Here is a 20,054-nt window from a genome sequence, read left to right on the forward strand (position 1 = left end):
GTGGAGGGGGTATTCTGCGAAATGAGGTGGGTGGTTGGATAAGAGCGTTCATTAGGAAGATTGGTATAACCACCAGCTTTGTGGCTGAGCTCTGGGCGCTTAGGGATGGCCTTAGCATGTGTGTGGATATGCAGATTCCAGCTCTTGAAGTTGAATTAGACGCTAAAGTGGTCGCTGACTTGATGAACAGTTTGAATGCTAATTTCGCGGCCATTGTGGCTGACTGCAGGCAGCTCTTATCTCAAATTCCCCAAGTTAAAGTCTCCCATTGTTACCGAGAAGCAAATCGTTGCGCCGATGCCCTCGCAAGACTAGGCTGCACTACATCTCTGAATGTTATGTTTTTCAATTTCCCCCCCCCCCCTAGTATTTTGAATGTTTTTCTTTCTGATTTATATGGTCTGACTCAGATCAAATTCTGTCCTGTAATTGACACTCCTATTTCTGTTTAATTGAATATGTTCCCAAGTTACCAAAAAAAAAAAAAAATTAAGAAGAATATGTATCAATAGTGACTAAAATGCTTCATGTATTACCAATGTTTCAATAGTTATAGATATGTAATGAATAGTTTTTTTTTTTTTTTTTTTTGAAAGCGATATGTAATGAATAGTTATTGGCAATAATATCAATTTTATCAGTTTTATCTTACTTTGTTATTTCATAGATGCTTGTAAACTATACATGTAATATAATGTAATTTATTGCTAGACATTCAAATTGCCAATAATATTGATTTAAAATCTAGAAGTTTGAACTTTGCACAAGGTACAATTGTTTTAAAGAAGGGAAAATGCTACATATCAAAGGCCTATCCCCTATTCTACAAAGGGACAATCTTAACAAAAGAAAAATGTAACATTGGCAGCATTAACAATGGTCTATCCCCTCCTCTCTCTTACAACAGAGACAATCTTAACAAAAGAAAAATGTAACATTGGCAGCATTAACAATGGTCTATCCCCTCCTCTCTTTTACAACAGAGACAATCTTAACAAAAGAAAAATGTAACATTGGTAGCATTAACAATGGCCTATCCCCTCTTCTCTTTTACAACAAGGACAATCTTAACAAAAGAAAAATGTAACATTGGCGGCATTAACAAAGGCCTATCTCCTCTTCTCTTTTTACAACGTCCATAGCATTGGCAACATCAAAATCACATACCTATACATATTTCAAAAACCCAAGGTTATCTTTTGATAATTTAGTAAAGGCAAAAAAGAAAAAAATAAACTTCCCATCATTTGTTAATCATTTACCAAGAAAATTCATGTGAGCATCATAATTATTTGTTATGTCACCCAAAGGAACTTGTGCTTGATCAAACCCAACATCTATTCCCTGCAAGAAATTATAATGATTTTGTGTCATCTATGTCATTGCATAAAAGAATATGCCACTTGTTAATAACTTAAAAAAGCTGAATGAACAAGTTCACCGTTAATGATTCAATGAAATTGTTTTGGCATCCATTTCCTTGGAGACCTTCATATGTCATCCATGCCATTGAATTAGGTGCCTGATCAGTTTCCTATATCACAAATCACAAATAGTTCTCGTTAAAACTTTCAGATTTTTAGCAATAAAAATTCTTTAAAATTGCTTACCTACAAACTCACAAGATTGCTCACCTTATGTGAATAGCATTGCACAGGTGAGATAGAGTTATTGTAATTTATGAGAGAAGAGTTATTGTTTTCCTGTATGGTAAGATATAAGGAATTAGTTTAACCAAGAATAAAAAAATAAACTGTTTGTACACAATGCATGTAAATTTGTCAATATTTTTTGCATCAAGAGCCTACCTTGGATAATTGTTGTCTAACAGTATCTTTTGTTGAAGTTTTTATCTTTCTCCTTGATTGTTGTTCAACCCAACTTTTACATCTTTTTCAACCCTTACAACCTTCTTTCTTTTTGAGGCCTTTAACCTTTTCAATTAAATTCTTTATAGGTTCTCCATGATCCACAATTTCACTACCACCCAATGACATTTGATCTTTAGAATTATCAAGACTCACACATGAAAATTTCATGGCAATATCTTCAACTTGCTTTTCTAATTCCTTTGTAACACTCTCTACCAAAGCATATGCTTCTTCGATTTCAGCAGCTCGTGAGGCTAATCTAACTAACCTGGGACATAATCTTCTATACCGTTGTGTAACTTTTAAGTTAACATCCCCATTGACATCCTTCCCAATACTATCTATGACATACCCATTTTTTGCTTCTCTTGTCCATCTCTTCAAAATGTAAGCATCGGGAATTATCTTTATATCAAGTATGTCGAAAACCTTCAAAGCATGACAACACAAAATCCCAAATGTTTCAAACTTCCTACAACTGCATGAGATTGTCCTACTAATAGGACTACACAATACTTTATATTCTCCAACTTTCTCAAGAAGCACAACAGTATATTCATGCATTGGCTGGCTACAATTCCGATCTTTTATTATTGCAGCTGATGCATAGTCATACTCATTTTGGAACACTTTAAATATTGTAGGGGTATACACCTGTGATGCTTGCTTCAATAAAGGTGAATTCTTCAAGCACAAAGGAGGCAATTTTTCCCTAGCATTATACTCAGCCTCTAACTCTTTATCCCGCTTCTACCCTACTACCATCTCAAAATGCTCAAAAAAATCATCCATATTCAAATTTGATTTCAAGTAATCTTTCAAATCCCCATTCAAACTTTCACTAAGCTGAGCACTTCGCATTCCCAAAGTAACTGCCCTCTTCATGTAACAGTTAGCCCATTTTTCCTTCAATTTGTATATACCATTTAACCAACTAAGATCCTTAATTGTATAGGTCTGAATCATTTTATTCCAAGCTTCTTCAAATTCACTCTCATTCTCATACTTATACATGCAATCTTTAAAGTCTCGGAGGAACAATGAGCCATCCTTCATCAAATTTCCCAATTTCTTGATTCCATTTTGCATTATGTGCCAAGTACATAATCCATGCCATGTTTCCGACAACACCTCAGCTAATGCCTTTGCAATAGCAAAATCTTGATCAGTAAAGATAGATTTAGGCTTTCTACCACCATGTGCTTTTAAAAAACTCTCAAAAATCCATTTGAATGATTCAGCTGTCTCATCGTATAAAAGTGCAGCCCCAAAAATCACCATCTCTCTATGGTGATTGAAACCAATAAACACAGCTAAAGGTCTAAATTCTTTGTTTGTGCCAAATGTAGTGTCAAAACTAAAAACATCACCAAAATGGGCATAATCAATTATCATTTTAGCATCAGCCCAAAATATATTAGTTATTTGCTCCTCGATATCCAACTGTACAACATAATGGAACGATGGATTATGAATCAATTGTTGTTGAAAATACCTTAATAAACTACCGGCTTCACCATATATCAAGCTTCGTTGTCGTCTAGTTCGAAGATAGTTTTTTTTATCAATTCCAGTGTAGCCAAGATTAGCCCTTCCACCAGCCTCTCTACTCATTAACTCATGTATCTCCTTAGGCTTAATTCCAGAAGCATAAGCTAAATCAATAGCAAAAGCTTGGACATCAGACATCTTTCGTTTTGATCGCATCATGAAAGTAGTTGCTGCAAGATGAAGAACATGGTTGTGCTCTAATACAAAATCGTACACCTTGTACTTTCCGGTCTCACGAACTAATGAAACACCCAATTGTACTGGACAATTAGTCCTTGTTTCTTGTCGAGGTTGACTGGTCAGATGATCTCGTTTATCAGGCTTACGAGTACCATCTTTAGAACACAAAAATCTTCTCGATGTTATTTCTCCATCTATCTTACTTTTATTTGTATAATGCTTTCGAACACTAAACCCCATTTGTTTTCCATAATTTTTCCAAAACATCCAAGCTGCCTCTAATGTATCAAACTCCATACCAACCTTTGGGGTACAATCATTCATGGTATCCTTGTTTTGACAAGAAATGTCCATCATCCTATAAAAATACAACAAAAAAAAATAAAAAATAAAACTCAATTCCAATTAACTGAAACTGAATATTTCAAATATTACTAATATACCAAGGTCCTATTACTAATATACTCAAACTAAATAGACAAGTTTGAAACAATCATGGCAATAGCTAAACCCAATAACATGAAAAGAAAAGCACCAAAGCAGATTTCCAAATCCAATAGCTTGCAAATCATTAGAAAAACTAGCAAAAACACAAAGCAAATTGGTTACACCAGTAGATATATATTGGCTTCTAAAAGACAATAAAAATAACAAAAAGTAAAATAAAAATGAATGGAGTTCAAGTTTTCTATGGTGCACGCACAACATTGCTCACAAGCAGAAGAAGAGTGCAAAAAAAGGGCTGCAAAGATAAAAGGACATATAATAAACCTTCAGTCAGGTACTAAAACCAAAAACGTAAAGACTAAAACTACATTGAGAAGACTGAACCCAAGTCTAAGGTTGAAATGGAATTTTCAAGTCACCACATTGACAAATATTGCAGAATAGTTCCCTCTAAATCTTTCACACGGCATGGCCCACACCATGGAGCCCAAAACTCAACAATATGTAAAGGGATCCCAATTGTCAAAACTTATCTTAAACATTTATCAAACACCTTGTAGGCAGAGGATATAGCCCCAAAAAAACACAGCCCTTCATGAGCAATCATTAAACAGTTTTGCTGTAGTGAAATTGCAAAACAATAAAAATCTAATATCAACCATAGGTATGAAAAAAAAAAAAAAAAAAAAAAAAAAAAAAAAAAAAAAAAAGAAGAAGAAGAGAAAGGAAGAAACTAATCCTCAGTAGACAATAGACAGAGAACAGAGGATAGAGAGAGAGTAAGATAGCTAATATATCTGGCCTCCATTGGACTTTCAATGGTCATCCATGGACAGTTTGAAGGGATTGAGCTGGGTGGATCCATCATTTGTGATTGAAAGAACTGAAAATTTTAAATTTGTAGGAGATCACGGCTTCAGATGTAAAAGAAAGTCTGGTTTCTTCTTGTCCAGGAGTGTCTTTTGGATTTAGATGGGAAAATGGCGGGAGTAATTTGTGGGATGATGAATTTCCCGGGTTTGAGATTTGTTCCATCCAAAAAAAAAAAAAAAAAAAAAAAGGTGGATCTATTTCCATCCAAAAAAAAATGTTGGAATTGTTTGCTAACATTAAAAGATCACGGCTGCTTCTTAAAGTTATTCCTCTTTTTGTGTTTTTAAAAGAGTAAGTTAGTGGAATGTTGATGTGGCAGCATCTTAAACCATTAATTTTAAATGAGGGGTGAGAATTTAAAGAAATTTACCTGGTAGAGTTCCCTAGGAACTCTAGAAGATTTGAATCCTAAAAGTTAATGAACAAAAGTAGATTTAATCATAAATTATAAAGAGGTGCTATGTTAACAACATTTTCTCAATATTTTCACGACAAATCATAGGTGATTAGTTGTTATTAATTCTAATTTAAACCTACCACTGAAATTACTTTTTTATCTCACCAATAACAACCCGTAGAACTTGCCACATAAAATTTATAAACAAAAACCTGTGCGTTGCTCAGGTAACAAGCTAGAAAAATTCCATAAAGAGGAAGAACTGTGCTTTAAATTAGCATCAACAGCATTCAAGATCCAGCCTGATCCAACCTCCCCAGAATCTAAACCCACAAACTGGAGTAAAATCTGTAATAAAAACTTTACAACAATTGTTAACAAATCTTGCAGGGTGCAGAGACGAGGTTATTTCTATATTCTATACCAAATTCCCATTCATCTCTGGGGGGAAAAGAAAAAAAAAAAAAAAAAACTAATAAGTTATTATGAGAAAAACTGATGGAAAAATTTACAGGCAATGTTGTATTAGGAAACGATTAATACAAATGAAGTAAAAAGTATACTGTAAAACTACAAGGACAAAACTTTAGGGTATCACCATGAGGCCTAATTTGCTCCTAATTTTCTATTTAAATACTTCTAACAAGGACTAATGACACTTACAGATTAACTTATACTAGACTTTAAAAGAATTGGGTTAGATATGGCTCCAAATGCATTAACTAATACTTCCAGCCTGATCAATCAAAGTGCCAACTTGGTCTCCGCATAATGCTCTCGAGATATTCCCAGGCTCAAGCAGATTAAAAACCACAACTACAGAGAAAGTATATATATACCTTTTAGACAAAAGAGAAGGATAAAATATGGCATTGAAAATTTAGAAGAATGAAATAAGACCAACCAGGAATTCCATTCTCTTCACAGTATGTTATCGCCATCAGGTCCATAGAGGTTATGGTGCTAGAAATAGCATCGCGATAGGAAATGTGATCAAGTATCACATTGCTGTTACCAGAATGAAAGTCATAGACACCATTTACACTGGTACCTTTAAGAACAGCATCTGCATTAACTGAGACCAAAAAAAAAGACACATCACAATGTCCTCCCAGACTATATATATATTTATTTATAAAGATGGTGAACCAGAAATGTAGAGGAAAAAATTGGTTTGTTGGAAAAGGGTAGGGTCATACGCTCAGAAGCCCTCAGAGCTGCAGCTGTATCGGTAGTGAAGAGTGGATTTCCAGTGCCAGCACCAACACCGCCAAATATGACAACTCTTCCTTTCTCAAGATGCCGGATGGCCCGTTGCCTGCTATACGGTTCAGCAATCTCTGGCATAGCAAATGCACTTTGCACATGTGTCTGAACGCCCAGCTTCTCTAGAGCTGATTGGAGCAGTATAGAGTTCATAACTGTTGCCATCATACTGCAACAGATCAAAAATGGCCAAATGGTCAGCATGAAAGCAACAACTGAAGTTTAAGATGAGAACATAAATTTCTTAATCCGTATACAGTGGAGTTTGAGAAAATTATATGGCAATAAAGAAGCAAATCAAGGAAATAGACCATCAGGAATTATAAAATTTGACATAACAAACATGTCTGTACTATGAGAGTACAATCAAGTTTTCCTTTTCAAACCTGTTTACATAGCAGCACAAAGGGCTGAGAACTGCCAAAATATCTATTTAGTACAAGAAAACCTAGTAACTTCACTACACCTAAATTTGCATCAAAGATCCTGACAAACTAGTAAAACAGCAAAAATCTGTAACAAAGGAAAAGAAACAGTATGAAAACAATTCTAACTATGCTGACTTCTGAATCACTATGTTTCTCAGTCTCATTCTAGTTCTGCACACAGCATCAACAAAATGCAGCAAATAGAAATGGCCGAATACATTGTAATTTAAAAGTAACAATGATACCATAGGGATAACGCCAATGTACTTCAATTTGGGCAATGAAATAAAACCAACAACATAATGACGAGGACAGTAAAGATAAAACTTCAATTATTTTTTTCAGAAAATAAATCATTAACAAAAGAGTATGCCCAAGTACATGGGACACGTACAAGAACTGCTCTTACAAATTACAATCTAGAATTGAAAGTGTCAATGAATTCTTAAATAGAAGTGGAATAGACACTGGCTAGAATAGTCATCCAATCATACAAAGATCTCAAAAACAATGATTAACTGAATTCCAAAGGAACTCAGCACCATTATAAGTCAGACATTCCCTTCTCTCCAAATCATCCACATTAGGAACAGTAGAACAGCATTACAAAATTTACTGCTGTTATGAATTCCTCAAAAAACAGAGCTGACTAGCTATTGCTGATTGACCTTTTAAACATCAATAAAGTGATAATATTAAACCACAGCCTGGTGCAGAAGTTTTACTGCAAGATAGAAGTTGTAATGTCAGTTAAAGGCCATTACCCAATTTGGTAAGCTGTAGGTCTATCTAAGCCAGTAGCAGATACCCATGTGTCTCCGCAAAAGAAATTACGACCTCCAACAACAATTGCCACCTATACAATAATTTGAATCACAAAAAGAACAAAATTAACATCGAAAGCACAAAACTTAGGACATTTGTTAAAAATGAAAAATGAAAAGAAAAAAAAATTAGGGAAGTTTGGTATACCTCCACCCCAATGCGGCAAGCAGATGCAACTTCCTTAGCAACCTGCATCGCCACCTAATGACAGAAGAAAGCAGTTCAGGTTGAATTTTTCATTCAAAAACTGCTAGTAGGATGAAATAATTCATTCGTTCAAATTTTCCAAAAGTCATAACAAATCCAATTGCAAATCAATGATAACATGTAGAGAGAACGTGCACCTTGGGGTCAATACTCTGGCAGTTCCCAGCTAATGCAGTACCACTGATTTTAAACACTACTCTACGCCATTTTAAATTTGATATCGGTTTGGATTTCAGATTGTTTGTCAAGGCAGCATTGCTCGACATATATCTGTCCATAAAAATATCAGACATTTGATTAGAGGAATATGAAAGTCTTCTATGCCATGACATGCTATGAACTGACTAACTTGGCAACAAAAATGTTTGGTCTAAACATCTACTATGCATGCTGCACCTCCCCCTTAGCAAGACAAACGGTCTATCAGCTGATTCAGCTGTACCCCTAAAAACATCGTTTTAGCAACACAATTTAAAAACAACCCAATTAATCATAAATTCTTGTAAATGTCACACACATCATCTACCATAATAGTATTAACTTATAACATATAAGCTCAACCAGAATGTCTGCAGTAGAATAAAGATACACAGTCAAGCAACATTCCTCATATCTCACATCCCTTCCAAGATAATCCAAGAAGTCATTCTCATCAACAACACAAAATTTCAGTCACAATGCACATACCACCACAAAAATTTCACCTTTGAAAGTTTTACAAAACTAAAATGATTTTAGATTTGCCAATGTGCTTATCCTCAAACTATGTCATGAATTCAACAAAATATTTGAATTATTATACATAACAAGCACTTAAAAAAAAATCACTCCCCAAAACTAAATCCGTAACCAATTTAATCCAAAACTTGATAAATTAACAAACAAAAAAAAATTAAACAACAACAATGACAAAGAACAAAAATTAGAATGTTTTACATAACTCAAATGGTAATAAAAAACTCATTACCAATGAGCTCACCCTCAAACTACATCATGAATTCAAGAGTCTCGTTGCATGTGTAAACATACTAATAAAAAAAAGTATGCTTAAATACATTGTCAATCCCCAAAATTTAGCCCATGGATAATTTCAGTCTCTGAAGTTTAAAGAGATCGCTTTTAAAACTAATCATTTTAAATTTAGGAAGCACGGACACAAACACAGGTACGGACACAAACACAGGTACTGACACAAGTACGGATATGGATACGAAACAATAACACGAGCAATTTCTAAAAAATTATAACATAACACGTGCAGTAATAACACTGGTATGACAAGGTACACCGGAAAAATTATAGTGATTAAAATCGCTAATGACTTAAATTTAAGAACAAAAAATAAATATATTTTGGTTAAAAACTTGAAATTAAAAAAACCTCTTAGATTGGCGAGGCGATCTAGCGTGAGAAATCGACCGGTCCTCGTCGGAACCGCCGCCTTTGTTGGCGGTTCCGGAATTTCCGACGATAGCCTCAATCTTCTTGAACCAATGCCAATGCGAGTGCGTGGTGGTGGTACTACCCGTAGCAGCGCTCATTCTCTGCAGCTCCATCTTGTACCTTTTCTTCAAATTATCGATCTTGTTCTTACACTGCTCCACACTCTTGTACGTCGCCTTGCTCTTATCACCGCCGCCGCCGCCGCACCGATCAGTCACAGCCTCCGCCACTTCCTCCCAATCCCTCCCGCGAAGGTTCCCGCGGTTCAGCTCGTTGTACTTCTCCGTGTACGCCTCCAGCAGACACGCGATCGCCGTGTCCGACCACTCCTCGCGGTCCTTCCGGTACGACTCGTTCTCCGACTCGCCCGAGTTGCTGCATTTGTGCTTCTTGTAGTAGTTGTAAGGAGAGGCGGTCCGCTTCGGCGGAGTCGGGGCTCCGGGCGGCCCGCCGGGCCTGTTGTTCGGGTCGGATTCGGCGTCATTGAATGGGGCTTCGGTGGAGTAGTACGCGGCAGCGTCGTGGCGCGTGTGCGCGTGGAGGTTGGGAGAGGAGGAAGAAGAGTCGATGAGAGGAAAGTCATCGGAAGAGGCCATAGATAGAGGAGGAGACGGTTAGGGTTTGGGGAAAAGGAGTGACGGCAGCGTTTAGACGGTTCTGAAAGGTGTTAGAGGGATGTGCCGTCACGTCACGTAACGGTTCCGTCTAACTTCTTCTTGTTGTGCGTTGTTGTTGTTTGGTTTTGACACTTTTTGCATCTCTTCAAATTCTCCATTGTATAATGAAAGGAAAAAAAAATTATTATTCCATGTTTTATGGTACAATAATTATATAAGGAAATAAAAAAAATTCTTAAAATTTCATTAAGTGTCTCATGATTTTTAATAAGAATTTTATAATTTTTTGGATTTTAGAAAAGAAAATGTGGGAGGATAACATAGAAACATAAAGTTTTTATTTTTTGGATATTTAAAAATGAAAAATGGTTATCTATTGGGAAAGGTAGCATAGGGAATATCCAAAGATTATAATTATGTTCTATAAATAAATAAATAAAAAGTGAAATTAAAATAATGTCTATTTTAATTTAAACTAATCGTATATGAGAATAGAAAATTAATTATAATGAAAAAATTGTGAAAAAGCGGTGGTTTTGGGGTGGGGGGATAAATATAATGAAATTAATAAAAATTGAAGTTTCACATAAAACAAAAGGTTTAAATTGAAGTGAAACAATAACTACACGGTATTGTTTTGTTTAAACATTTTTCGCTAATAATGTCAATGTGTGCAATGAAGAAAATATTCAATCCTCTTGTTAGATCATTCACATGGTCTTCTCCCACCAATAAAATAAAATAAGTTTTAATTACTATATGTGATCATCTCCTTGAATTCTAAATGTGATTGTCATCTTGTAGGACTGAATAAATTCTAAATGAGCTTGTGGTTTGATTTTTTTTTTTTTTTTTTTTTTTTTAGTACAAAGTTTAATTTCACTTAATTTGAAACCACTCCTACTTTGATATTTAAAATACAATTAGTATTACTCTTGTGCAATGCATGGCTTGATGAAAATTCATATTTAAGCTCAAAAATTTTTAAATAATTAAAACTAAATTATTAAATAAATAGTAATAATAAATTATAAAATAAGTAAATAATTTTAATAAAAAGAATTATTTTAAGTTTTTTTTTTATGCGAATTATTTTAAGTTTTGATTGTTTAGAGTTTAGACTTAATCAGTGTTTATTCATTTTTATATTTTAAATTTCTCTTTGTACTTTGTGTTAATTTCTTAATATAAGATATAGAATGAGTTTGATCATTCCTATTTGGGTTATGTTTAAGGACAAAGTTTAGTACCAAATAAGTTGTAGCGTAAAGCTAGAACCTTACTCCATAAAATAAACATTATTACATATTTTAAAAGTCTAACCATTGAATTACATGTTCTTTACACTTTTAATATACATGTCAGATTTTGTGTCAATCGAACATTATTTACTATATGATTTATAAGCTTATATTTTATGCATAATTTTAAACTATAAAAACTTGTAATTTAAATAATTTATTGATGACATAGCTATTGATTATTAATTTTTTAAAAATTTTGCAAGCATGGAGGATATAAGAAAAAGATGTAATCCTATGGTGGATTTGTCAAAATTCACTTCCAAGAAAAAGATATTGAGTAAGCATATAGCCTAAGGTTACAATCAATTTTGTAACTAAATTTTGTCCTATCTATACCCTAGCTAGCACAAACAATAATAAACAAAATAGTTCTTCAATATTAATTTTTTCCTAGTGATAGTCTAATTGAAAAAATCAACACACTCACAAATTAAATATAATAACCTAAACTGAAAATCAAAACATGCATAAAAAAGTTCAAAATTTGAGAATATAAAATAAAATAAAACTCACATAAGAGAACCAAAAACTTAAATGGGTGTCCATTATTTTGCTTCTTTATAGTAAACTTCATTTGGCATAATATCCTGCATGCAAATTCAGAAGCAAATAACAATAAATAAGATGAATTTATTAGATTAAAACATAAGCATAAGTTGCATTTTGAAAGGAAAAAAAAAAAAAAACAACAACAACAACATGGGGTGTATTGTGTGGGGTTTAATTACAGGGATGACATATTGTTAAAAATGGATTGTATCGTTGGTGAATATATATATTTATATATGTATATATGTATATATAAGTTTTGAAAATTTTGATTATAGACTTTTAGTTGGAGTAGAATTTAAATTTAAAAAATTTAGATGATGAATCTTTATCTAAATTAAATTATTGTTAAATTTTATCCCTTAGTCAAGAGCTTTGTAGCTTAATATCGTAATAAAATATTAATTTAACTAGCCGTTACCTTGTGCAATGCACGGGAACTTACTTGTTTTTATGGTAGACTAAAATAATTTTATGAAATATTAAATTGATTATGAAACTATACCATTGCATGAATTGCTCCTATCTGACTTGAATTTGTGTTACAATTTAATGAAGAAGTCAAAACTTGAAATATTAGTGAATCGAAAGATTCATTGCCTAGGAATTGTTAAAACAAAACAAAATACATATGGCTACACAATAGAGAAATATAAGAGAAAAATTAGTTATCTTCAAAAGAATAATCTATGGTATAATTGTTGAAATCTGCCAAACATGTTCAGATATTGCTAAAAACTAATGCAAAAAGTCAGATGTTAAAACTTCCAAAATGCCAAAAAATAATTTTAAAAAAATTAGAAGATTGTAATCCTAGAACTATTGAAACAATAGAAAAAATATATGACTACACACAAAAGAGAAATAAAAGAGAAAGACTTGAAATATGCCAGACAGTTTCAGATAATGCAAAAAATATACCTAGAAATTTAGATGAAACTAAAGAATTAGAAAATTTGGTGCCTATAAATTATTGAAACAAAATATAAACAAAAAAGTATGTAACTACACATAAAGAAATATAAAAGAAAGATGTTCTACCCTCAAATCCATTGCTATAATTGTTGAAATCTGCAAGAAAATTTCAAATGTTACAAAAAATTAACCAAAAAGTCGGCAGTTAAAACACAATGGAATTATTTAAATGAACCAATCTACTGATGGGTTGAACCTAGCGCCAAGTTTACCCTAGGATAATAGCTTGAGACTTGAGATTGGTGCGGATGCTGTGGTATTTGCTTGTGAGCGTGAGTCTCTGTTGTGTGGCAGTATTCAATCTAATTGAAGAAATTATAAAATAAAATAAATTATAATGAGGTGTAAAAAAGTAAAATAATTTTGTTTAAAAAAAATAATAATGATGTGTCAATAGGTCAACAAAAAGTCAAAAACTTCCGTTTTATATATATATATATATATATATATATATAAGATGCAACTTGTGGAAAAATAAACAAAAACAAAAATGTGGGTCGTATCATGTATGGGATTTAAATTTAGAAATTTTTGATAATATACTTATAGTTTAAATTGCATTTAATTTTGTTTTAAATTATTGTTAAATCTTATCCCTTAGTCAAAACATGAGTATTTTTTTTTTTTATAAAGAAAACATAGGTTGTAGTGTGGAATTTAAGTTTAGAAATTTTTTATAATAGACTGTTAGTTTAAATAGGATTTAAATTTATTGAAATTTAAATGATAAAGTTTTACCTAAATTAAACAGTTGTTAAATATTATTTTATTTAACCCTTAATTGAGGAAATAGATCTTAACAAAAAATATATAATTAATTTACTAATTAGTGAGAGTAACCACTTGACACAACCACGGTTTCTAAAAAAAAAAAAAAAAAAAAAAAAAAAAAAAAAAAAAAAAAAAAAAAAAAAAAAAAAAAAAAAAAAATTCACGTCATAAATATGCTTAATTTCAAACTTATCTTTATTGTCAGTTTTTCAAAAACCTCTTTTTTTTTCTTTTTTTTCTTTTTTCCTCTCTTCTAAATATAACCCTTAGTTTATTTATAATTTTTTTTAATTAAAAAAAATGGTTTTCTTTGTCATGGTTGGACTTAATAACCCTTCAGGCATAGCATTTCACTTGGCAAGATCCCATTACAAATGTCGAAATGCCCATTGGTGGAATTGCAATTAAATGAGTTTTTCCTTTCTTCTACAATTGGTGCACCCTCAAAAGTAATTCAAAGTTTCGAAACCAAATTCTTCCCCACAAGAGTATTAGACAAGATTACTAAACCACAAGACCCTTGTCATATTATTATCTTTTGCCTTTTCCTAAGAGTGGAATTCTACATAGAAAAATCCGTGGCTCTTATTACCTTGTTTGAGCTAGTCATGCAATTATAAATTGCATCAAGGAAGGGGAAAGTCTCAAAACAGGATTTGCGTATTCATCACCATTCAATAGGTCATAGAATAATAGTTGAATGCTTTTCATGTCAAATATAAGCTTGAGTGATTCAAATCCTCCTGTTATACTTCTAGTTTAATTCTCAACATCGGTAGCTGCATGCTACTCCTACACAACAGTATCTTGAGTTCTATGCTATTACCACAATTCTCAAACTTTGTACTTTCACCCGAAAGTGTAACTGTGCAATTGGCATGTCCAGAGCTCTGGCCTCTGAACTGCATTATACAGAAGTTTGGTAAGAAGAAAGAATTTGGGTTTGCAGTAGGTAGAAAATTGGATGAGGCATGAATCCTAATATATTGCTTTCATCTACCAACTGAACACACTCACAAGGCCATAACCCCTTTTTCCAGTCACATGGCAGGATAACTCCATTGATAGTTAAATGGTCTGCCGAAAATCAGTTGTATGGATTGCAACCATTGCCATGTAAATGGACAACACAAGGATCAACTGAACTCAAGTTCGTATTTTATAATTAAACATCAGAAGCAATTGGAAAGCTTGAAACCCAATGAGAGTGATAATAATTATCTGCCTGATATACTGCATCACCTGATTCACCCTTAATAAAAAAACATTCATTTCTTTATAAGTGTAATAAAAAACATTCATGAGGCGAAAACTCTATTTTTAACCCAATACAGGCCTTATGAGGATATTGTTTACAACCAAATGACATGAAAATGCAACAAGGATAGAACAAGTACGTGATTTGAGAAGCAAACCAGAAAGGCAATTAGAGAACTTGAATCCCTGTATGAATTAAAAGCGATTATCTGCTAGTTCAGTGGCCAACTACTTTTTACATTCACAGTAAAAGAACCCCAAATATTAGAAACACTATTCCAATATTTTCACACATTATCATCATCATCAGCATCTGAAGATTTATCATTATCATCATCATCAGGACCCTTTTGGGCCTTCCTCTCCTGCCATCTTCCCCATATCCACTTCAATACAATGAATCCTCCCAGAGCATAAACCTACCAGTATACAAAGTATATTCATTATTATATATAAATAAAGGAGGTGGAGTAGGGGAATTACAACTGCAGTTGAGTGGAAACTTAAGTTTACAATCATTCTTGTGTTTATGGTCTGAGAACACACAACAAGACTGTTACAAAGTGCAATAAACGAAATACACCCAAATTAGGTCATTTCAATGCAGTGCCAAAATTTAACGAAACCTAGTTAGGGTAAAACTAGGTAGCTGAACCTTCAAGGTATTGAGACAACCAACATTAGACCACCAAAGAAAATCTGATAGTTAGCTTTGATTGAACAGAAAAGAAAGGTGAATATCTCATTGAAAATTGTTATTACCATTACAAAACACTTGACTGATAGTGGACAGGACTTGAGTAAAACTATTTAATAGTTTTCAGTAAAACTGTTGACTGATTGTGGACAGGACTTAAGTAAAACTGTTGAAGGCTTTGCAGGACATGAAAGTTGATAGGAATGGTTCTCATTCCTATCAACCAGACCTGGAGAAGACATGAATAAGTTGGAGAGAGAAGATGCTCCATCAAGTATGGTGGATGGCATTCGGTTAATGAGGAAGCATGCAGTTAGAACAACATCGCTCCAAAGCTGTTTGGGTACATTCATATGAAACAAAAAGTCTCAGGAAATATCAAGGAGATGTCTAAATTCACTGAGCAACACCAATTTGTTGTGGTAAGTGAGGACAAGTGGTATGGTGCACAATGCCTTTTTCAGATAAATAAGTAGCTAAGAAATGATGTTTTTTAGACATTTTTTGGCATTGTCAGAATGCACAGTTTCGGATATTTTTGGCCAAATTAGGTTCTGATTTCTTTGCGAAAAATTTGAAAATTTGACATTTACTTGGAACGATTTCACATTAAAATAGCCAACACTCAACTCATTCGGGAGTAATCATCAACAAAAGTAACAGCATATTGAAATCTATTTGATGAAACATGGAAATGACCTCATATATTGAAATGGACTAACTCAAATGGATTAGGAACTAAAACAACAGAACTAGAGGGGAATGACACACTATTGTGTTTACTGATTTGACATAATTCATGGGATAAAGAAGAAACGTGACTAAGAGTCTAGACTTGATTCTTCAATATGGCCAGAGACAAGTGACCAAGTTGACAATGCCACTCCATGAAAGATAAGGAAGACTAAAGGACTCATGAAGGAGAGATAGGTGCAAAATTCAAATAGTTGCGAGCACCAAACTTATGTCCCACACCAATCATCAGTTCAAGCTGCAGATCTTGAAAGATACTTCTGGAGGGGCAAAAACTAACACAACACTTAAGGTTTTTCCTTGGTTACATTACTAATGGACAACTAATTAAAGGGAAACCAGGAATGATTAAAACAGATAACACATAAGGCGAGTGGTTTTAGAGCCCTGAACTTTGGTTAAGGAACCGTTAGGTAATGTAACACTCTAAGGTGATGTAACAATATGATAACCAAAAAGATTAGTAAATGCACCAATCATATGCTCAATGGAACCAGAATTGATGACCCATAGATAAGAGGTAGAGAGAAAAGATAGTGGGGGTGCAATGCCTGACTAAGCTAGAGTGGTGGTGTAGTAAGAAGCTACCCACTTTTGATGCAAAGCATGCGCATCCTTGGATATAGAGATCAATTCTACTATTGGGTATAGTGGATGATCTTGATGCTAGAGGAGACTCATCCTGATAGAATTCCTAATTGGCAAACCCAAGGATATGCCATGGAGATCCCAGAAGTAATCTATGGTATGATTGTTGCCCCCACAATGCATACACTTTTTATGTTCTTGGTTTCTAGTGCAGTTGCGATTCCCCTAGAGTCGCATCCACCATGCACATTATGATCACCCTGACTACTACAACATCTTAGTGATACATTAGAACTACCACAAGAGGCGATAAGTACAGAGCTCTCACTAGAACCAGTGTTTGTGTCAAAATTATTAAAGCATTGGGGAATAAACCTCATGTAAAGAGGGAAGGTCAGGAGTTACACAAGATCTAGGCACAAACTGGCTCATACTCAGATTTCAGATCACTGAGAAATCGCACTACATCCATATGCTTGCGTTGTTTTTCCATATAGTGTAGATCAGTTGAGAGTGGTTGATACAAGTTTCTCTCCTCAAGTACCCCCAAGACCTAATAATAATATTCTGCCAAGTTCGGACTGCCTTGCTCAAGATTGAAATACTACTTACAAACATTATTCAAACCTAGAATAAATATGCTGCAAGTGCTCCCAAATGGCCTTCGCAGATCAGAGGTGCATCAAAGTGACTCCTATATTGGGATTGATAATAGAGAGCATGAGTGACAAGATCAGATTGTTTTCTAGATCCCAAAGGCTTGTTGAGGTAGCAGTAGTATGAAGGGTAGTTTACCCATCTAAGCTTGTCGTATCACTAACACATGCAGAGGATGATGGTTTGTCATACAAGAGATGGTTAAATAATTCCTTTCCTCTTAAGAATATTTCAATTGAGCCAGTCCAACAAATGTAGTTGTAGGCTTGTAGCCAATAAGCTCAAATCATATCATGGGAGAACTAATAGTAGATGGGGAGGAGATAAGCTCATGTCTAGTATTCACTGCGCAAGGACAACAAATAAGTTCAAGCACAAAAGATGAACAACTTAGAAACTCACTGAGTAGCTGAATAACGGTTGAAACAGCTGAAGCTGACTAAAAATGGTACTGAATCAGCCTAGCCAACATGTGCTCTATTTTGGCCAAAATATGCTTACTCTCTCTCTCACACACACGACGTGCGAAAATTCTACTCAACCCAAATATCATATCCTAAACTTCATCCTTATCTAGTTTGGGGAAAAAGAAAAAACTATGGTCCCTTTGCCTATGCCTTGAATTGAATCAACTTTGCTGATATAGTTTCTCTGCATTTTGCAACTTTTCCAGACACACAAATAGTGACAAAACACGATTAAAATAAAAGGCCCATCTCAACTCACAAAGACAAAGTGTAGACTCAATCATCCAAACACAATTATCACAACCCCAATTTCAAAATCTTACTACAACTTTATCATGCCATACTCAACTCAACCTGAAAAACAGCATCATCCAATGACCAAACAACACAAATTACAATTTATCACATTCAAACTCTCTCTCTCTCTCTCATTTTCCTCCACATTCCCAACAACCAAACACAATTTACCACAACACACAAAAAGAACAAGGAATTTAAACAAATATATAAATAAATAAAAAAAGCAAACCTGCCACAGGATAAAAGGATTGGAAGTCTTAGTAGAAGGCTCTTCAACTTCAACAGCCAAAGGGGGTGGAACCAACGGTTTCCTCTCTGCAAACTTCACAACATCAGGTTTCTTAGTCGAGTCTTCTTTACCTTCATCGCCACCAACCACTATTTCACCTTTCACTTCCTCTTTCACAACAGCCTCTACCTTCGGTCCTCCATGCTTCAGAAATGGGATTTCAAGCTTAAACTTTGGGAACAACGAGAACAGGTTCTGGGGTCCTTTTGGGTCTTCTTTACTGGCAGAGATTTCAGTGTTTTCAGCCATTTTTGATGCTGAAAGAAAATGGGTTGTGCTTCGAATGTGGGTATTTTGTTTCTAGCGGCGGAAAAAACAGAGTGAGATATTTGAGAGTAAAGGTGGGCTCTGTTCTGGTTTTAGGCCCCAACGTTTTGTTTTGGGTTTTCTTTTCTTGAAGCTATCAAGTCTTGTCTGGAAGGTTATAGGTACAAGAAGCCACTAGTGTGGGCTAAAGATTTGACACGTCATGAGCAGATAAAAAATAAATAAATAAATAAAAACATATATTTTTTAATTTATTTAATAATTAAAAAATAAATTGCAAGTTCCTGGCAAAACTTTTATTTTAGGTTTTTTTTTTTTAGGAAAATTTTTATTTTAGGTTAAAATGCAAATTGCGCCTTCTATGTTTAACTAATATTCCTTTTAGTAATGTAACTTTACTTTTAATTAATTGAGTACTCTAAATTTTAAATATATTAAATTTAGATATCTTGTCCAATTCTGTTAAAATTGCCATCAAGTGTACAATTAACTAATGAGAAAAAAAAAAAACTAATGAAATTTTTTTTTTATAAAATTACCACATGAAAAAAGATATAAAATATTTTTGTCAATTTTATAGATTTTTTTTCATGTGAGAAAAATATTTTTTTTAATGAAAGTGGATGGAATGCTTGAATTTAAAATTTAAAATTTAGAGGATTTAATTGAACTAGAGTGTTTTTTTTTTTTTTTTTTTTTTGGAGAGAGAGTTTTAACCTATAACATCAATTTCTGATGATAGCTCTTTATTATCAAACTAAAACACCAATCAAATTTTGATGTAGACGGAAATTGAGACTCAGATATCTTATTCAACCATTAGAAACTTTATCAGTTAAACAAAAGTAAAATTAAAATATTGAAATGAATTTGAATTAAACTTAGAGGGAGCAATTTGCATTTTACCCTTTATTTTTTTGAACATGAAGAAAAATAATTTTTAATAATGCTAGAAACATGACAAATTTTACAACTACTTAAATGATAAATTATTATCAATTTGATATCACATGAAATCATCCATGACAACACTTTTTGGATATCATACACTATCCACATTCCACAACTTACCGTT

At 33.5% G+C, this 20,054-nt stretch overlaps 3 protein-coding genes and 1 long non-coding RNA gene across 4 annotated transcripts; all 4 read right to left on the reverse strand.

Annotated features, from left to right (window-relative positions):
- Positions 1–732: 732 nt before the first annotated feature.
- Positions 733–1,342, reverse strand: LOC126724483 (uncharacterized). The gene is made up of 2 exons (XR_007655003.1): positions 1,263–1,342; positions 733–1,167 (listed from the first exon to the last, which is right to left on the reverse strand). It is a non-coding gene; the product is annotated as an uncharacterized LOC126724483 (long non-coding RNA).
- A 72-nt stretch (positions 1,343–1,414) lies between these two features.
- LOC126722162 (protein FAR1-RELATED SEQUENCE 5-like) lies at positions 1,415–3,926 on the reverse strand. Its single transcript, XM_050425312.1, has 5 exons — positions 2,634–3,926; positions 2,388–2,537; positions 1,935–2,300; positions 1,635–1,703; positions 1,415–1,534 (listed from the first exon to the last, which is right to left on the reverse strand). Exons 1-5 carry the CDS (start codon positions 3,924–3,926, stop codon positions 1,415–1,417), a joined length of 1,998 nt encoding a protein of 665 aa, XP_050281269.1.
- Positions 3,927–5,818: 1,892 nt separating this feature from the next.
- Positions 5,819–10,259, reverse strand: LOC126722934 (uridylate kinase PUMPKIN, chloroplastic-like). The gene is made up of 7 exons (XM_050426097.1): positions 9,426–10,259; positions 8,183–8,315; positions 7,986–8,039; positions 7,778–7,869; positions 6,519–6,754; positions 6,224–6,394; positions 5,819–6,135 (listed from the first exon to the last, which is right to left on the reverse strand). The coding sequence occupies exons 1-7, from the start codon at positions 10,082–10,084 to the stop codon at positions 6,038–6,040; spliced, it is 1,443 nt and encodes a 480-aa protein (XP_050282054.1). The 5' UTR covers positions 10,085–10,259; the 3' UTR covers positions 5,819–6,037.
- A 4,746-nt stretch (positions 10,260–15,005) lies between these two features.
- On the reverse strand, positions 15,006–19,118 carry LOC126722936 (uncharacterized). Its single transcript, XM_050426098.1, has 2 exons — positions 18,653–19,118; positions 15,006–15,380 (listed from the first exon to the last, which is right to left on the reverse strand). The coding sequence occupies exons 1-2, from the start codon at positions 18,959–18,961 to the stop codon at positions 15,249–15,251; spliced, it is 441 nt and encodes a 146-aa protein (XP_050282055.1). The 5' UTR covers positions 18,962–19,118; the 3' UTR covers positions 15,006–15,248.
- Positions 19,119–20,054: the final 936 nt, after the last annotated feature.

The sequence above is a fragment of the Quercus robur genome, chromosome 4 (genome assembly GCF_932294415.1).
Source record: "Quercus robur chromosome 4, dhQueRobu3.1, whole genome shotgun sequence".
Taxonomy (NCBI): Eukaryota; Viridiplantae; Streptophyta; class Magnoliopsida; order Fagales; family Fagaceae; genus Quercus; species Quercus robur.